Here is a 14585-nt window from a genome sequence, read left to right on the forward strand (position 1 = left end):
AGGAGACCATTCCTGGGGCCTGCATAACACCAATTACAAAGTTACAGAAGTATATTCACAAAAATCCCACCTCAGCTTCATCCTCCCACCAGCACTGTCTGTAGGCCATTCTTAGATAAAAGCCATTGGTCTAGAAATACACGTAAGTACTTTACATTATCCACACGTGGTGCCTGTGCTAAAGCGTTTTGTAACATGAACCAAGCGAGTGTCCTCTCCCACACTGCCACGACGTTGCTCCTGTTCCAGTGGGATAATTCCCATTCGGTGTCTTCTTCTTGAATCATTAGCCACAAACAGCTTGTTTCATTTTGTGGGGGTTGGCGCAGAGTCTCCCTCTGTAGCCCAGACTGGTTTCAAATTTATAGCAATCCTCCTGCCTCTGCTTCCCAAGCAAGTCAGTTTTTATATAAACTATTTTCTGTTAAGGGTTTGGTTCCCCTACCCTTGGTGTGGTACACACACCTGTAAGTCCTGCACTTGGGAGATGGAGCCAAGAGGATGAAGAACTCGGGGGCAATCCAGTATGTGCCAAGTTGGAGGCCAGCCTGTGCCATGTGAGGCCCTGTGTCAAAACATAAAAAGAATGTGGGTTTTGTTTGTTTGATTTTATTTTAAGTTAAACCATTCTATCTTTTATTCTATTGTGTGTAGTTATTCTGTCTTTTATTCTATTGTGTGTTATTTATTGTGTGTAGTGTTTGTGCACACACCCTCCCATGCCCCAGCACATGAACGGGGTTGGATCTCATCAGCCCAGATGTTATCATTCTTGGTGACAAGCACTTAACCCTTTGGTCCATCTCCTTGACTCCTGCGCCAGCATTTTTAATTGAGTTCCATCCTTTATGTCGTGAGCAGTGTCCACGTCTCTCTTGTAATTTCAGGTGTCTCACTTACCACTCTGTGCTGTTTCTTCCAGGCCACACCAGCACGGAGCCTTGTGGTCAGCCTGCCCTCACACCTAAGAACTCGTTCTCCAAGGCAAGACTCCTTTCATGGCGTATTTTCTTTTCTTTTCATTCATTCATTCATTTATTTATTTATTTATTTATTTATTTATTTATTTATTTATTTATTTATTTATTTATTTATTTATTGCTTTTTCGAGACAGGGTTTCTCTGTGGCTTTGGGGCCTGTCCTGGAACTAGCTCTGTAGACCAGGCTGGTCTCGAACTCACAGAGATCCGCCTGCCTCTGCCTCCCGAGTGCTGGGATTAAAGGCGTGCGCCACCATCGCCCGGCCGTATTTACTTTTAATAACCAGTGTGCTTATGTTTCATAGCAAATTGATTTTGTAATTAAATGTTCTTAATATGCCAACAGTAAGCATGTGTTGTGATGAACTACACACAACACAGCGCCTTCAAACCTGTGCCCTGTGGTACATGGGCTTTCATGGCTATGGTTTAACTATTAGCATCAGGATGTGTGAATAATGTGCACAGTCCTTCGATTGTCTCTTGGATTATAGGAAGAGAAGTGTCATTAACAGCAGAGTTGCCTGTTCGTTCCGTATTATTGGCCGCCAGTAGCCTGAGAAGGCTAAACCCGTGGCCCTCGTAAGGAGCAACAGTATTAGCTAAAGAAGTAGACTGCTTCTTTTACAGGGCTTGAGCAGTGTTTTCCAGATCATAAAATGAGAGCTTAAAGCCCTTAGGCTCAGCCCAGAGAAACTGGAGTCATTTGCTTTAAATGCTGTGTGAGCTCCACTTGATACTCTCACTGTGAGCGCACTCGTATACGCGTTAGTTTGGGTAACGTTTTTCTTACACAGTCCTTCGGTCCATGGTAGGGGACTTCTGAAAGGCTCATAGCTGGGTTTCTATCCTGCTGGACTGGACTCTTTCAAACAACACTCACACCCCATGGGTCTAGTCACACCTCACTATTCAGTGTCTGCTGTGTAGTAGAAAAGACACGTCTTTCCATTTAAAACACTTTTCTCTTCAGTAATCTGAAAAAAAATGCCATCTCAATGTAATCCTGGACAAGATCTGGGTTAGAGAAGAAAATGTCATAATGACGAGAAGCCCGTTCTGTGCCTTTCGATACCAAATCATCACGTCATGCACCGTTTTCATAGTGAGCGCTGAGCCACGCAGGAGCCACATGAGGCAGAAACGACTGTAGCACAGAAGTAGCGTGGTCTGTGTCCGTGCTTTGCATGCCTTGCGCTGTAGCAGAGCTTGCTTTCCTGCTGGTCTCGATCTTCGACTCACAAAGCTGAAGCAGCTGAATTTTCTCGAGTTTCTACTGCTACTCATGTTGGGTAGTGTTTGCTTTCTTTCAAGTATCGGTGTGTTGAAAGAAAGAGGTATAGCAATTCTCTTGAATTAACATCAAATTCTAGAAACTCGGGGCTTTTATTATTGTGGGAGCCAACATTTCTGTTGGAATTCAAATTTTCCAGAAATCTCCTTGACAACGTTCTGTGATGTGGCATTAATGCCCAGACAGACCATGATTTCTCATGGAACATGGGATTTTGCAGCTTGTGATGTTGAGGGCGCTACATGACCAGCTTATGAGATGTAGTTCTGAGGTGTCTAACCCCTTGCAAGAAAAGTTAGGCCTCCAGAGTGAGCCACAGCGCACACTGTGATTTAGTCAGTTAATTTTAAGAGTTTATCCAAATCTACCTTTTTTCTTTTCTGTCTTTTAATTTTTATTTTTTTCTTTTATTCAACAGGGATTATTTTCTGTACAATATATTCTGATCATAGTTTTCCTCTCTTAACTCCAGAGATTAATGCCACCTTCTCTCCTATCAGAATCTAACCCTGTCTCTCACTGGAAAACAAACAGGCACCTAACGAATAATAATAAAATAATATAAAGCCAAAACAAGCCAAACTAGGACAAAACAAGCAAACCGAAGATGGAGCCAGAGAAAAAGCATAAAATGTACAACATACGGAGAAACATTCTCACACACACGGGAATCCTTTACAAACACAGCATGCGGAGAAACATGTTCACACACACGGGAATCCTTTACAAATACAAAGCTAAAGGCCATAATGTTTACAAAAAGGACCTGTAAGACTAAAAAGAAAAAGATTTAAAAAGCCCTGTCCCAACCTTATGATACATACATTTTCCAGCAATGCCATTGATTTTATTTTGTGTTGGCCTCTACTGTCAGGCATTGAGCCTGGCCTTGAGTGAGAAGCTGTTGAAGTGAACCCCAGATAGGCCGGGGGTTTAGGGAACAACCACATTATTCTGCTACAGGAACATCACCATGCAGTAGCTCCTGGCAGCATTCTGTAGTACTCCTAGATCCTCAGAGAAGCCTTCTCCTGCAGCAGACGGGAACAGAGATCCACATCTGGGCAGCGTGAGGAAAATGAGAACACTTAGTCCTAAGCATAATGTCTCTATCAAATCCTTCCCCTCGGGGCTCAGGGGATCCCGGGAAGAGGAAGCAGAAAGATTTTGAGAGCCAGGGGGACGTCACTCAGAAAACAAGCCCTCTACACTACAGCAGGACTGACACACACAAACTCACAGAGACTGTGGCCGTGCACACACTGGTCTGTGCCAGACATGATTCCGGCATGAGAGAAGTGAACACATGCCCCATCCCTAGCCCAAAAGGGATGTCTTTTTTTTTTTCTTTTTAAATTGGGCTGGGGATTGAACCCAAATATGCAAAAGTGCTCCAGTACTGAACTACATGACTATACTACATTGTCCTGCCAGGCTGTGCTTCTAGTCAGCCACACTGGAGTGGTAGATGCATGATTTCAGTAGATACATAGTTACAACCCATTGTTAAGGCCTTAAACTCACAAGACAGTTAAACTACACTGGGAAATCTTTGCACCTAACCAATGATCAAGCCACTAAATTGGAGCATGCATCCATTTAACTCACTCATAAGTCATTAAAATGTTGATTGTCTTTTGTCTGCAAATAGTGGTGCATACATATAATCCAGCATTAAAAAGGCTTAAGCAATAGGAACATGAGTTTTAGGCCTTCCTGTGCTGTATAGGAAGATCCTAGGTAGAAGAGGGTGAGAGGGAGGAAAGGAGGGAGGGAGGGTGGAAGGGAGGGAGGAAAGGAGGGAGGGAGGGAAGGAGGGAGGGAGGGAAGGAGAAAGGAAGAGAGGAAGGGAGGGACCAAAAAGGATTTTATTCCTTTCTCTCAACTTCTAGGCCATTGTAACCCTATTTAACTTTTCTAAAATGTTCTTTAGAGGACAAATCTCATAAAATACGTCTCAGGTAAGAGCCTTGTATGATCTAACGAATTTAGGAAGTAGCACGGTTCCTGATGTGTTCGGTGACAGGAACCCCATGCGCTTTGCTCTCTCCCTCCAGTGATGTTTCCTGCTAACAGATACACAAGGCAAAGCTGTAAATGAGTCTGTACAGAGCAGGAAGGGGGAGGAGCCACGCCTGGACCTTCTCCAATCCCAGAAGTTCACTAAATAGTAACCTGGTGTGTGCTGTGGTCTAAATAGTAACCTGGTGTGTGCTGTGGTCTTGTACTTCAGGTTAATGGGGAAGAAGTAGTTGAAGCTGTGTACCCTGGAGGAAAATGCTCATCTTCTCAGGTGATGGAGTCAACAGACCAGACTGAAACCAAAGGTAATTTTCAAATTAGCCCTCCTGTTACTGTAAAGGATCTAAAAGTTCAGTAACTTTTAGCAAGCCAGTTTTTCCTCCTGTTACCTCCCATGCTAGCACAGCTTCCAAAGGAAAGTTTGTTGTGCAGATGTCCAGTATCCTCTCTCATCTCTAGGCTAACGTGACTTAGGAGCTTCGGAAGACGATTCTTGCCTTTGATGTTTCCTGCGTGCTTTAAGCAGCCTGTATAGACTACCAGGTGCCTTATAGCTCCAGATTTTGTATTGAGGATATTTTATTGGGCCTATTATATCCTTAAGCTTCAGACGATAACCTCTTTATTTCTTTTGTTAGTGAATAATTTGACAATAATTTTATGAAGTAAGCATCGGATTGTTAATATTTCATGAAAAGGTATATCCAATATTGATTTTCATTATTTGTTTCTATGCTGCATTTGTGTGCTTGTTGGTGACAGCAACCAGCACACGTAGGCTGGCAGGACTAGGTCACCACGTCTGTCCTTCACAGGAAACACTTAAAACTGCAGAGCATCTGGCATCTTAGCACTGAGACTGTCCCTTTCCTAGTAGTTTAAAAATAAATCGCTGTTTTTCAAGACTCTGACTCGCAGGATGGCGACATCTATGATGATCCCCAAGAAGCTGAGGTTATCCAGTCCTTGCTCGATGTTGTGGATGAAGAAGCCCAGAACCTCTTAAACCAGACTAAGGCCACCAGAAGGGCCTATTCTCCAGGTCAGTGAACCCAGGAATTAAAGCACATGAGTACGAGAAAGTCAGTAAAACTGAAATATATTAGCAATATCGTAATCATTTTTTTAGACATCGTTTTTAGAAATAAAATGTATTGTCTTTCCCATGTTGGTTTGTGGGTGGGTTAGTCACTAAGGAGAATTAGAATTCATCCGTGTAGCTGTGGGTAGAGTGCTTGCCCAGCGTGTATGAAGCCCAGATTCCGTGCCCAGCACCATATAAACTGTGCACCGTGATGCACACTACAGTCCCAGCACTTGGGGTGTGGAGGCAGGGGCATTGGAAGTTCATTATCACCTTCAGCTACGTGGCAAGTTCAAGGCCAGCCTGGATACACGAGACTCTATCTAAAAAGGGAAAGTATCATGTGTGTCATAGCTTCTATTTATAAACATATTAGTATCATGTGTGTCATAGCTTCTATTTATAAACATATTAGTCTACACATTTCCCTCCAGTTGTCAGTAAGCCAGTTTAAAGCATGGCCATTTCATAGATAAACTTCACCAATATTCTACACTGTGTATCATATCCCTTACTCTTAGCTTTCCCTGTTGGGGCATTGGTGTGGTTTGCTTACTGCCTTCTTTCTTGGGGAAATAAAGTTTTCTGCTGCCTGAGTACATCTCTTAGTTTTTCTTGGTCTGAATGTTTCTCCCCCAGATCCATTGAGGACAAACGGGGAGGCACCAGAAGGAGGCACGGATACAGACTGTGATGGTTCTCCGTTACCTGAGGACGGCCCTGAGGTGAGAGCTGTACCTGCAGGGATAGCTGAGGCTCCTGCACTTCACTAGAATTCTGTTTTCGCCCAGAGGACAAACGATGGCAGTGTTACTTCTGTTACTGACAGGTTATTGCTTGGAGGTGGAGGAAGGTAGCATTATTTTATTACATCGCCGTGTCATCTGTACCCAGCAAACTCGGAATCTTTTCTCCATTGGAAGAAGGAATGAATAGCAAAAGGGAGGAGAGGAAAATCAGAGCTGTGCTGGCTTAGCCTCTAAGAGCTGTCAACCACCCACCTCTATGCTTACACAGCACTCAGACACACAAGGGTATATTCACCATTTTTTACAAATCTGTATGGATACCAAGATGCTTGTGGCTTCTGAGTATTTCTTAATGCATAAAAATCATAGGAACATTGACTGTCTCAATATTCTATTCTCTAGAGGGTTTATTTAAGTTGGTCTTTTATACTATCATAATATTATATAAAGTTATACCATAGGCTCTTTGAAAGGTTTCATGAGTTTTATAAGTCGTAACAATGTAATTAAATTTCTACTACAATATTTTAAAACTGACTTCTCTTTTACATAAGAATAAATAAAAAGTTTTTCCTGCCATTTAAAATTGTAATCTAAAATATCTTTTCTCTTAAAAAGGAGAAAAGCATGGTATTTATATTCTTCATTATAATGACCTATAATAACAAATATTTATGTTAGAAAACTTTATTATATGGATTTTTAGGATATATTTTAATTGTAAAAATTACTTTAAATGTGAGAGTTCATTAGTGTAAAACTCCCTCTTAATCTCCTCTCCATGTTCATCTTTTCCACTGCTGTGAAAAGAGCAGCATGGCCAAGGCAACTTACAGGGGGTTTATGTGGGCTTTCGGTGCTGGAGGGCTTGGAGTCAGTGTGGAGGAGAATCCTCTGGGCTAGGGGTTGGTCATGGAGGAGCGTGAAGCTTGAGGGTACCCGTCTTAAGCCTCAAGCTGAAAGCAGAACAAACTAAAAATGACAATCTTTAAACTGTGAAAGCCACCTCCAGTGACACACTTCCTCCAGCAAGGCCACACCTCCTACGTCTCCCCAAACAGCACCCCAACTGGTTACCAGGTATCTAAAAGTACAAGATTGTGGGGACATCTCATTTGAACTACCAGTTATTAATAAAACTTGGATTTCTACATACCCTTCCACCACACATATGAAGTCCAAGGTCAGCAGAACTGATTGCATGGTGACTGGAAAGGGCCCATCCGTCATCTTATTACTGCACGTCCCACCACATTGTCAGAAATCACATTTTCATCTAACGGTTGTTGATGCCCTCTTTCCACGAGTGCACGCACATTTGCCTCATTCTTTCTAATATTCTATGTTCTAGTATATGGATTAAATCAGCTATCTTCCTGGAAGTTGTGTTTACTGAATAACAGTGTTAACAAAGGTCCCCATGTCTGTACTATGAAATCATAACTCTCATAAGGCAATGTCTTTTTTTAAAATCAAGACAGGGTTTCTCTATAGCTTTGGAGCCTATCCTGGAACTAGCTCTTGTAGACGAGGCTGGTCTTGAACTCACAGAGATCCACCTGCCTCTGCCTCCCAGATGCTTAAATTAAGGACATGTGCCACCACTGCCCGGCTAAGACAATTTTTAAAATTCAGATTGTTCATCTGGTGTGGCCACATCACAAGTCCCACCATTTTCCTTGTGTCCTCGCTACCTAACCATTTCCCAAGAGCAGGTGCCTGAGTTGCAACCTGTCTGTGTCTCTGGAGTGGGTTATACAACAGAATTATACAACAGTCTGAAGGCCAGTGTACCAGGGATTCTCACTCAGCCTCCCTTTGACTTGCAAATGAACAACATTCTTAGCTGCACCCTTCCCTCTGTTTCAGCTCCTGCCTAGCGTCTGTTCTTCCTCTTGTAAAATACCAGTTTCTTGATCTGCAGGCTCACGCCTGTGACCTTACCACGCCTGTGGCCTTACACCTATGGCCCTACCACAACTGTGACCTTACCACAACTGTGACCTTATCACGCCTGTGGCCTTACCACACCTGTGGCCTTATACCTGTGACCTTACCACACCTGTGACCCTACTATAATTAATTACCTCTTTAAGGCACCACCTGCAGATTCAGCCAGGTGGGTGTCTAGGCAGACAAGTCCAGGACCTATATTACATAAGCTGAAACTACACAAAGGGCATGGAAAGTTTATTTCTCGTTCTTTAATAGCAAACTCAAAAATTAAAATTCTCTCCAGAATCATCCATAAATTAAGTATGGATCTGTAAAATAATTTAACTGTTTTTAATGGGAGACAAGGTATCTGGTAAAAATGATTATAATTATCCAGGAAGGGGACATGTGAAATTATCAGAGATGAGTCAAAAAATTCACATTCATAGGAAAAGAATATTTCTACTAATTATCACAAAAATGTTTTGTAATTCATTTTCCCAAAGTGCCAGTGAATCCTGGAAGTTCTACTCTGAGAAGGATGCTCAGGGCTGGGGAAATGTTCATGTAGTGTCTATAAAGCATGTGCAAGATCCTGCATTCAGACCCCCAGTGCCTCCATAAACACCAGAGTGTACAGCACACACCTGCAGCCCAGTGCTGGGGACAGAGAGAGCCCAGACACAGAAGGAAGGGAAGCTCATCACCATATCCCTGGAGCTCAGTGGACTGCCAGCATAGCTGAGTTTATGAACTCCAGATTTAGTGAGCCCCTGTCTCAAAACATAAAGTGGAAAGCAACCATGGAAGACACTGGGCATGAGCCTCTAGCTTCCACATGCATGCTCACACACACACACACAGTGCACCTTCACCCACTCACACATATACCCACGTGTGTGCACCCATGTGCACACATTCATACAAACACCTACATAAAATGCACATTCAACCACCCACACATACACCGCCACACAATGTACACATGTGCACACATGCATACAAACACCTATGTACAGTACACATTCACCCACTTACATATACCCACATACAATCCACAGACTTGCACACATTTACACACCCACACAAACACCTAGATGCAATACACACACACAAATACATAATGCTTAAAACCAGATATGTGGGTCCAGACTGTAGTAATAAATTAGCACTTCCCACGTAAGTATACTTTGGAATGATTTTCAGCCTAAGCTACAAGATGGCTCAGAGGTTAAGACCCAAACTGCGTCCTCAGAACCTATTTGGGGAAACTCACAGCCTCTGAAACACTGGTTTCAGGGATTCTCACATCTTCTGGCCCCCGGGAGTACCTGCGCTCAGCATGCACACACACATAATTAAAGTAAATCTTGTCTTGAAAAGAATTCTTGAGCAAAGAAAGCAATCACTTTAACCAACAGAACTTCATGGGCACTGGCAGTGTCTCAGCCGCTTCTGAGAGTGTGTTACCTGAGTGTCGTGTGTGTCTTTGTGGTAGGAGAAGAATAACACTAATAACATAAAAAGTAATTCACAGAAAAAAGTTAACCACTGAGAGTTGGCTCAGTTCGATTCCCAGCACCCACAAGCTGGGAGGCTCACGACCATCTGTAACTCCAGATCCAGGGGATATGGTGCTCTTCTCTAACCTCAAAGGCATTAGGCATACACACACAAGCAAAACACTCACATGTAGCATAAAGTGAATAAATCTAAAGAAAAATTATTAAGCGTTTGTTGACTGAGGTTTCTGTCCTGCCCGGTTCTCACAGTCGTTAGTCTCAAAGAAATCACATAGAGGTCTACATTAACTATAAAGTGATTGGCCCATTAGCTCAAGCTTCTTATTAACTTTTATAACTTATATTAGCCCATTATTCACATCTATGTTAGCCACGTGGCTCAGTACCTTTTTCAGCGAGGCAGTCACATCTTGCTTGCTCTGTGGCTGGGCCAGGACTGCAGAGGAATGGGCTTTCCTCTTCCCAGAATTCTCCTGTTCTCATTGACCTGCCTCTACTTCCTGTCTGGTTGTCCCACCTATACTTCCTGCCTGGCTACTGGACAATCGCGTTTATTTAAGATATAATTGACAAGATACAGACCAGTGTCCCACAGCAAGCGTTATGAGATTGGTTTTATTGCAGGGAACTAGGATGACTTTTATCTCTCTCCACTGTAGTTGCTGAATGGCTGTGAAGAGTGCAAAGGAAACCCAAGCAATGAAAGGTAATATTTTCAGTGTGTGCAGCTCTTTGTTCTTTTATTTCAGTGAAACGAATTTTTTGTTTTCCAATAAAATTATTGATTAAATTATGGAACCATGTTTAAATATAGATATGTCTCTTTTTTTTGAGACAAGATTTTAACACAGTTCTGATTGTCCTGGAGCTCTGTAGACCAGGCTGGCCTCATACCCACAGAGTGCTGGAATTAAAGACGGGCACCACCACATCCAGCATGAATATTGCTCTTCAAGATTTGTTATAAGTAGATTCTCTTGATTTAAGAGAATGTCTACCTATTGCTCAAAAAAGAAAAAAGAGTAATATACTCTTAACCATAGTGTTTTGTTTTTTTTAAAAAGGGGGTTCAAAAGAAAATATGCCAGAAATGTTGACTCCTGCTAAGATTATGGGTGATTTTTACTTTTTTAATTTTTGTCTGTATTTCTGTACTTTCAAATATTTAAGTTTTATTAGTGAGAAAATTAAACCAGGGTTAGCAAGATGGCTCAGTAGCTAAAGGTGCTTGCTACAAAGCTGGTGACCTGACTTTAATCCCTGGAACCCACATGTTGGAAGGAGAGAGCCAACTCCCGAAGATCGCCCCCACTGTGCACTGTGGCATGTGTGTAAACACACACCAATATTAAATAAAATAGAATAAAAATATTTCAAATAATATGAAACCAAGAATGTTAGGTAATTCTTTTTTATTATTTTGTCTTGTTCTTGAAAGAAGAGTGTAACTGTGTTGCACCAGCTGGCCTGTTCCAGCTGTGTAGACCAGACTGGACTTAAACTCATGGAGTTCTGTTTTTCTCTGTTCCCCAAGTGTTAGGATGAAAGGCACTCACCACTACCCTGGATCTAAGACGTTCTAGTACTTTGAATTCTTTCTTTGAAAATAGTTTCTAACATAAATAAATTTTTTGTGATATCGTATGTCTAAAATATTTTTTCAAAAAGAAATATTTTTATAGGTGTGTATGCATGTAATCTAATAACAGTGATTAAACAAATTCTGTTTTATATTTGACAGTAATCAGACAATGATGTATGTGCATTTTTCTAGAAAGGCAGGATGACTAAGCTGGTAAGAAGGAAGATACTTATTGATAAAGTCATGAGGGGTTAGAGAGACGACTCAGCAGTAAGAGCACTTGGACTTTCCCAGAGAGCCTGAACTTGGTTCTTAGCAACCACATCTGTCAGCACTCAACTGCTGCAACTTCAGCTTCAGGGAGTAACCCTCTCTTCTTGCCTCCTAGGATACACACAGTCTTCTTAAAAAATAATGAAACAGCTTTGTACCTAATCTTCAGCAGACATCCAAAAAGTAGAGTACTCTTTATCAGACAATAAGGAAGAAAGGATAGCAAATTAGTTTGTTCTCATGGGAAGATAATTAAAAATACCATTAAAATATAGGTTTTTTTCACATTACTGATTCTTAAATGTGCTTTTTGTTATTTTATGTCACTGAACCCACGAAGAAATATAGTACACTATAAGCTAGCAATTTGATTTTAAAGAATTTATTCCAACTTCTATAAGAGAATCTTCTCATGATGACAAATAATGGTGACATTTTTTTATGTAGAAAACACCATTTAAAAATGATAAACTGGGGGGGGGGTACTGTGATTCCACACAGGTGGTCAAAAGAATAAGAAAAGAAAGAAATGCCTTGTGAGGAGCTGACTTAACTATGTCCTTGTAAACAAGGTGTAGGCCCTCATGGGTGCTGGAGAGGGGGCTCAGCGTTAAGACTGTTCTTCCAGAAGTCCCAGGTTCAGTTCACAGCACCAGCATGGGGTGCCTGATAACTGCCTGTAACTCCAGCTCCAGGGTGGACAGACACATGAGAGACAAGAAAATACATTAACCTCATGGGTGCAGAACTCGCAAATAAGTGTGAACTGCAGCCCACAATGAGTTGGAGCAGAAACAAAAAATATTAGAATCTTGGTGCGGCTGTAGACGGAAGTCTGGCTCCTGGCACCCACGTCAGCTCACAACCTCCAGTGACTCCCTTTCTGCATTACCTGCTGCCGTCCTCTGATTTCCAAGAGCAGCAGGCACATGCCTGTTGCACATCCAAACACAGACAACACACTCATACACATAAATAAATCAGAAAAAAACCAACAGGATAATTGCTGTTTCCATTTGATCTTCTGGGAGATTCTGTCTGTGCCCTGTTTTAATGGTGTTTACTGGTATTCTCAGACAGAGAACCCCACTTAGTTCTCCTGACCATCAGAAAATGAAAACCCTGAGATTTTACCCTACGTACACCTAAACACTAATATTCTGCCTGGTTTCCTTTCTTTGATCACCTCACCAAGGATGATCTGGGAGCCAGCTTTCCATGGCTGTAACAGAACACCTGGAGTAAATCACACTGCAGGAAGAAAGGTTCCCTGGAGCCTCCATTTCATAGGGTTCAGTTGATACTGCTTGGCCCTGTTGCTCTGGATTTGTGACCAGGTAGAATACCATGGCACGGTGTGTGGGGGAGCAAAGATAACCTGATGGTGGCGGGAAGAGACAGGAGCTGCTACCCCAGAGCCCCTTCAGGAGCACATTCCAGAAACCTCACATAGGTCCTGCTGTCTCGTGAAGGCCAAATGGCTCCCCATGTACTGTTAGCTGTGAACCAAGTCTTTCGCCCATGGGAATCCTAGAAGATAACATTGTCTTGTACCCCCAGAATAATGAGAACTTGTGCTGAGTTTCATCACATTGAGTGAACCCAAGACCGTCTTCACCCATAGCCACAGCTAAAGATCATGTTTCCTTCACAGGGATCCTTTAAATAACCTCAGACACACCCACATGGTGCAGTTGTGAGAGGGAGGGCTGGAGAGATGGTCCATTCAGTAAGGTGCTTTGTTCGAGAGCCTGAGTTTGAGCCCTAGACCTCACTGAGTGGTGCTGTCTGCTGTAGTAAAGCCCGGGGGAAGTAGGAACAGGCAGATCTAGGGCTGGCTGGCTGGCAAGGTTCAAGCACTTGAAATACCCTGCCAGGTTTATTACAGCTGAGAAGCAATGCCCAAGGTGGACCTCTGCTCCTACACACATAGTACATGCTTACCCTCACACATATATGCACACGTATGAAAGAGGAGTCACATGTTGATAAAAATAATGCCATCCATGTTGACACAAATGAAACCATCCCCGAAGGGACTCCTTGGTCTCAGTCTGCCACTAAAACTACGGTGGACTTCATTTCCTATCTACCATACATCTCAAAAACGGCGGTGCACTTCACTATTTCCTATCTACCGTACATCTCAAAAGCTGTGCATTGGGGACCTCATCTAGTTTAGAGGTTTTCATGTTTAGTTTTTGTTGGTGTTTTAGACAAGGTCTTGCTTTGTTGTTCAGGCTGGTCTCTAACTACAAGGTTCAAGTGATCCTCCTGCCTCAGCCTCCAGAGGAGCTGATGGCACAGAGTGTACTACCATACCCAGTCTGGATTTTTTTTTTTAAATCAGAAAGTTTATTTTAATTTTTACATGTATCTGTTTATTGTGTGTGTGCATATGTGCTGCACACATCCCACGTCACAGGTGTAGCTGTCAGAGCAACTGAGGCAGCTCCCGTCCTTCCATGTGGGTCCCAGGGGTGAACCTGGGTCAGCAGGCTCGACGGCCCACTGAGCCGTCTCACGAGCTCAGCAAATGTCGCAATATTGTGGTTGTTATAAAGAAGATAAGTGACTTGAATCATGATATTTAAAACTGTCTTGGAGAGAAAAGCATTTCAAATGTGTTTGTTGGCACAGCGTACCTGAGGCATCAGAGGAAGGGACGTGTGCTGAAGACGGAGTAACACGAGGAAGCAGGGAATTCCCAACAGAGACAGCAGACCATGGAGACTCCAGCAAAGGCAAGAATTTTATTATCTTTTTTTTTTCATTAAAAACAATAGGTAGGGAAACTTAGTAAAAGATGTTTTCCGCGATGTACGAATGTTATTTGGTCATATGTGTGTGCTCTTTGGTTTTATGCATGAAGCTAAATCACATAGACATCGACTGTGGTTATCAGAACCAAGTTGTTTGCATGGTTGGATCCTAAAGCTTCAGTGGTGTAGGTAAGTCACAAAGTATATTGAGAAACCAAAGAGCTTGTCTTATTTACAGTAAAACTGGTGGAGTATGTGACGTGCAGGAACTCCAGTTACCATTGGTGGCCAGCCTCTCGGGGCCAGTGGAGAGACACTTGGGCTTCACTCCTGTCTTCTCGCACTTTCTTTTTTTTTTTTTTTTTTTTTTTTTTTTTTTT

General features: G+C 42.4%; 1 protein-coding gene across 1 annotated transcript in view; it reads left to right on the forward strand.

Annotated features, from left to right (window-relative positions):
• Ptpn13 (protein tyrosine phosphatase, non-receptor type 13) overlaps positions 1–14585 on the forward strand; it is a 191552-nt gene that overhangs the window by 161766 nt on the left and 15201 nt on the right. Inside the window, exons 37-42 of the mRNA XM_013350866.2 lie at positions 923–984; positions 4509–4602; positions 5202–5339; positions 6021–6106; positions 10248–10294; positions 14084–14187. Of these exons, the coding sequence (XP_013206320.1) occupies positions 923–984; positions 4509–4602; positions 5202–5339; positions 6021–6106; positions 10248–10294; positions 14084–14187 (531 nt within the window). The remainder of the gene's footprint in view (positions 1–922; positions 985–4508; positions 4603–5201; positions 5340–6020; positions 6107–10247; positions 10295–14083; positions 14188–14585) is intronic.

Source organism: Microtus ochrogaster, linkage group LG1, assembly GCF_000317375.1.
Source record: "Microtus ochrogaster isolate Prairie Vole_2 linkage group LG1, MicOch1.0, whole genome shotgun sequence".
Classification (NCBI taxonomy): domain Eukaryota; kingdom Metazoa; phylum Chordata; class Mammalia; order Rodentia; family Cricetidae; genus Microtus; species Microtus ochrogaster.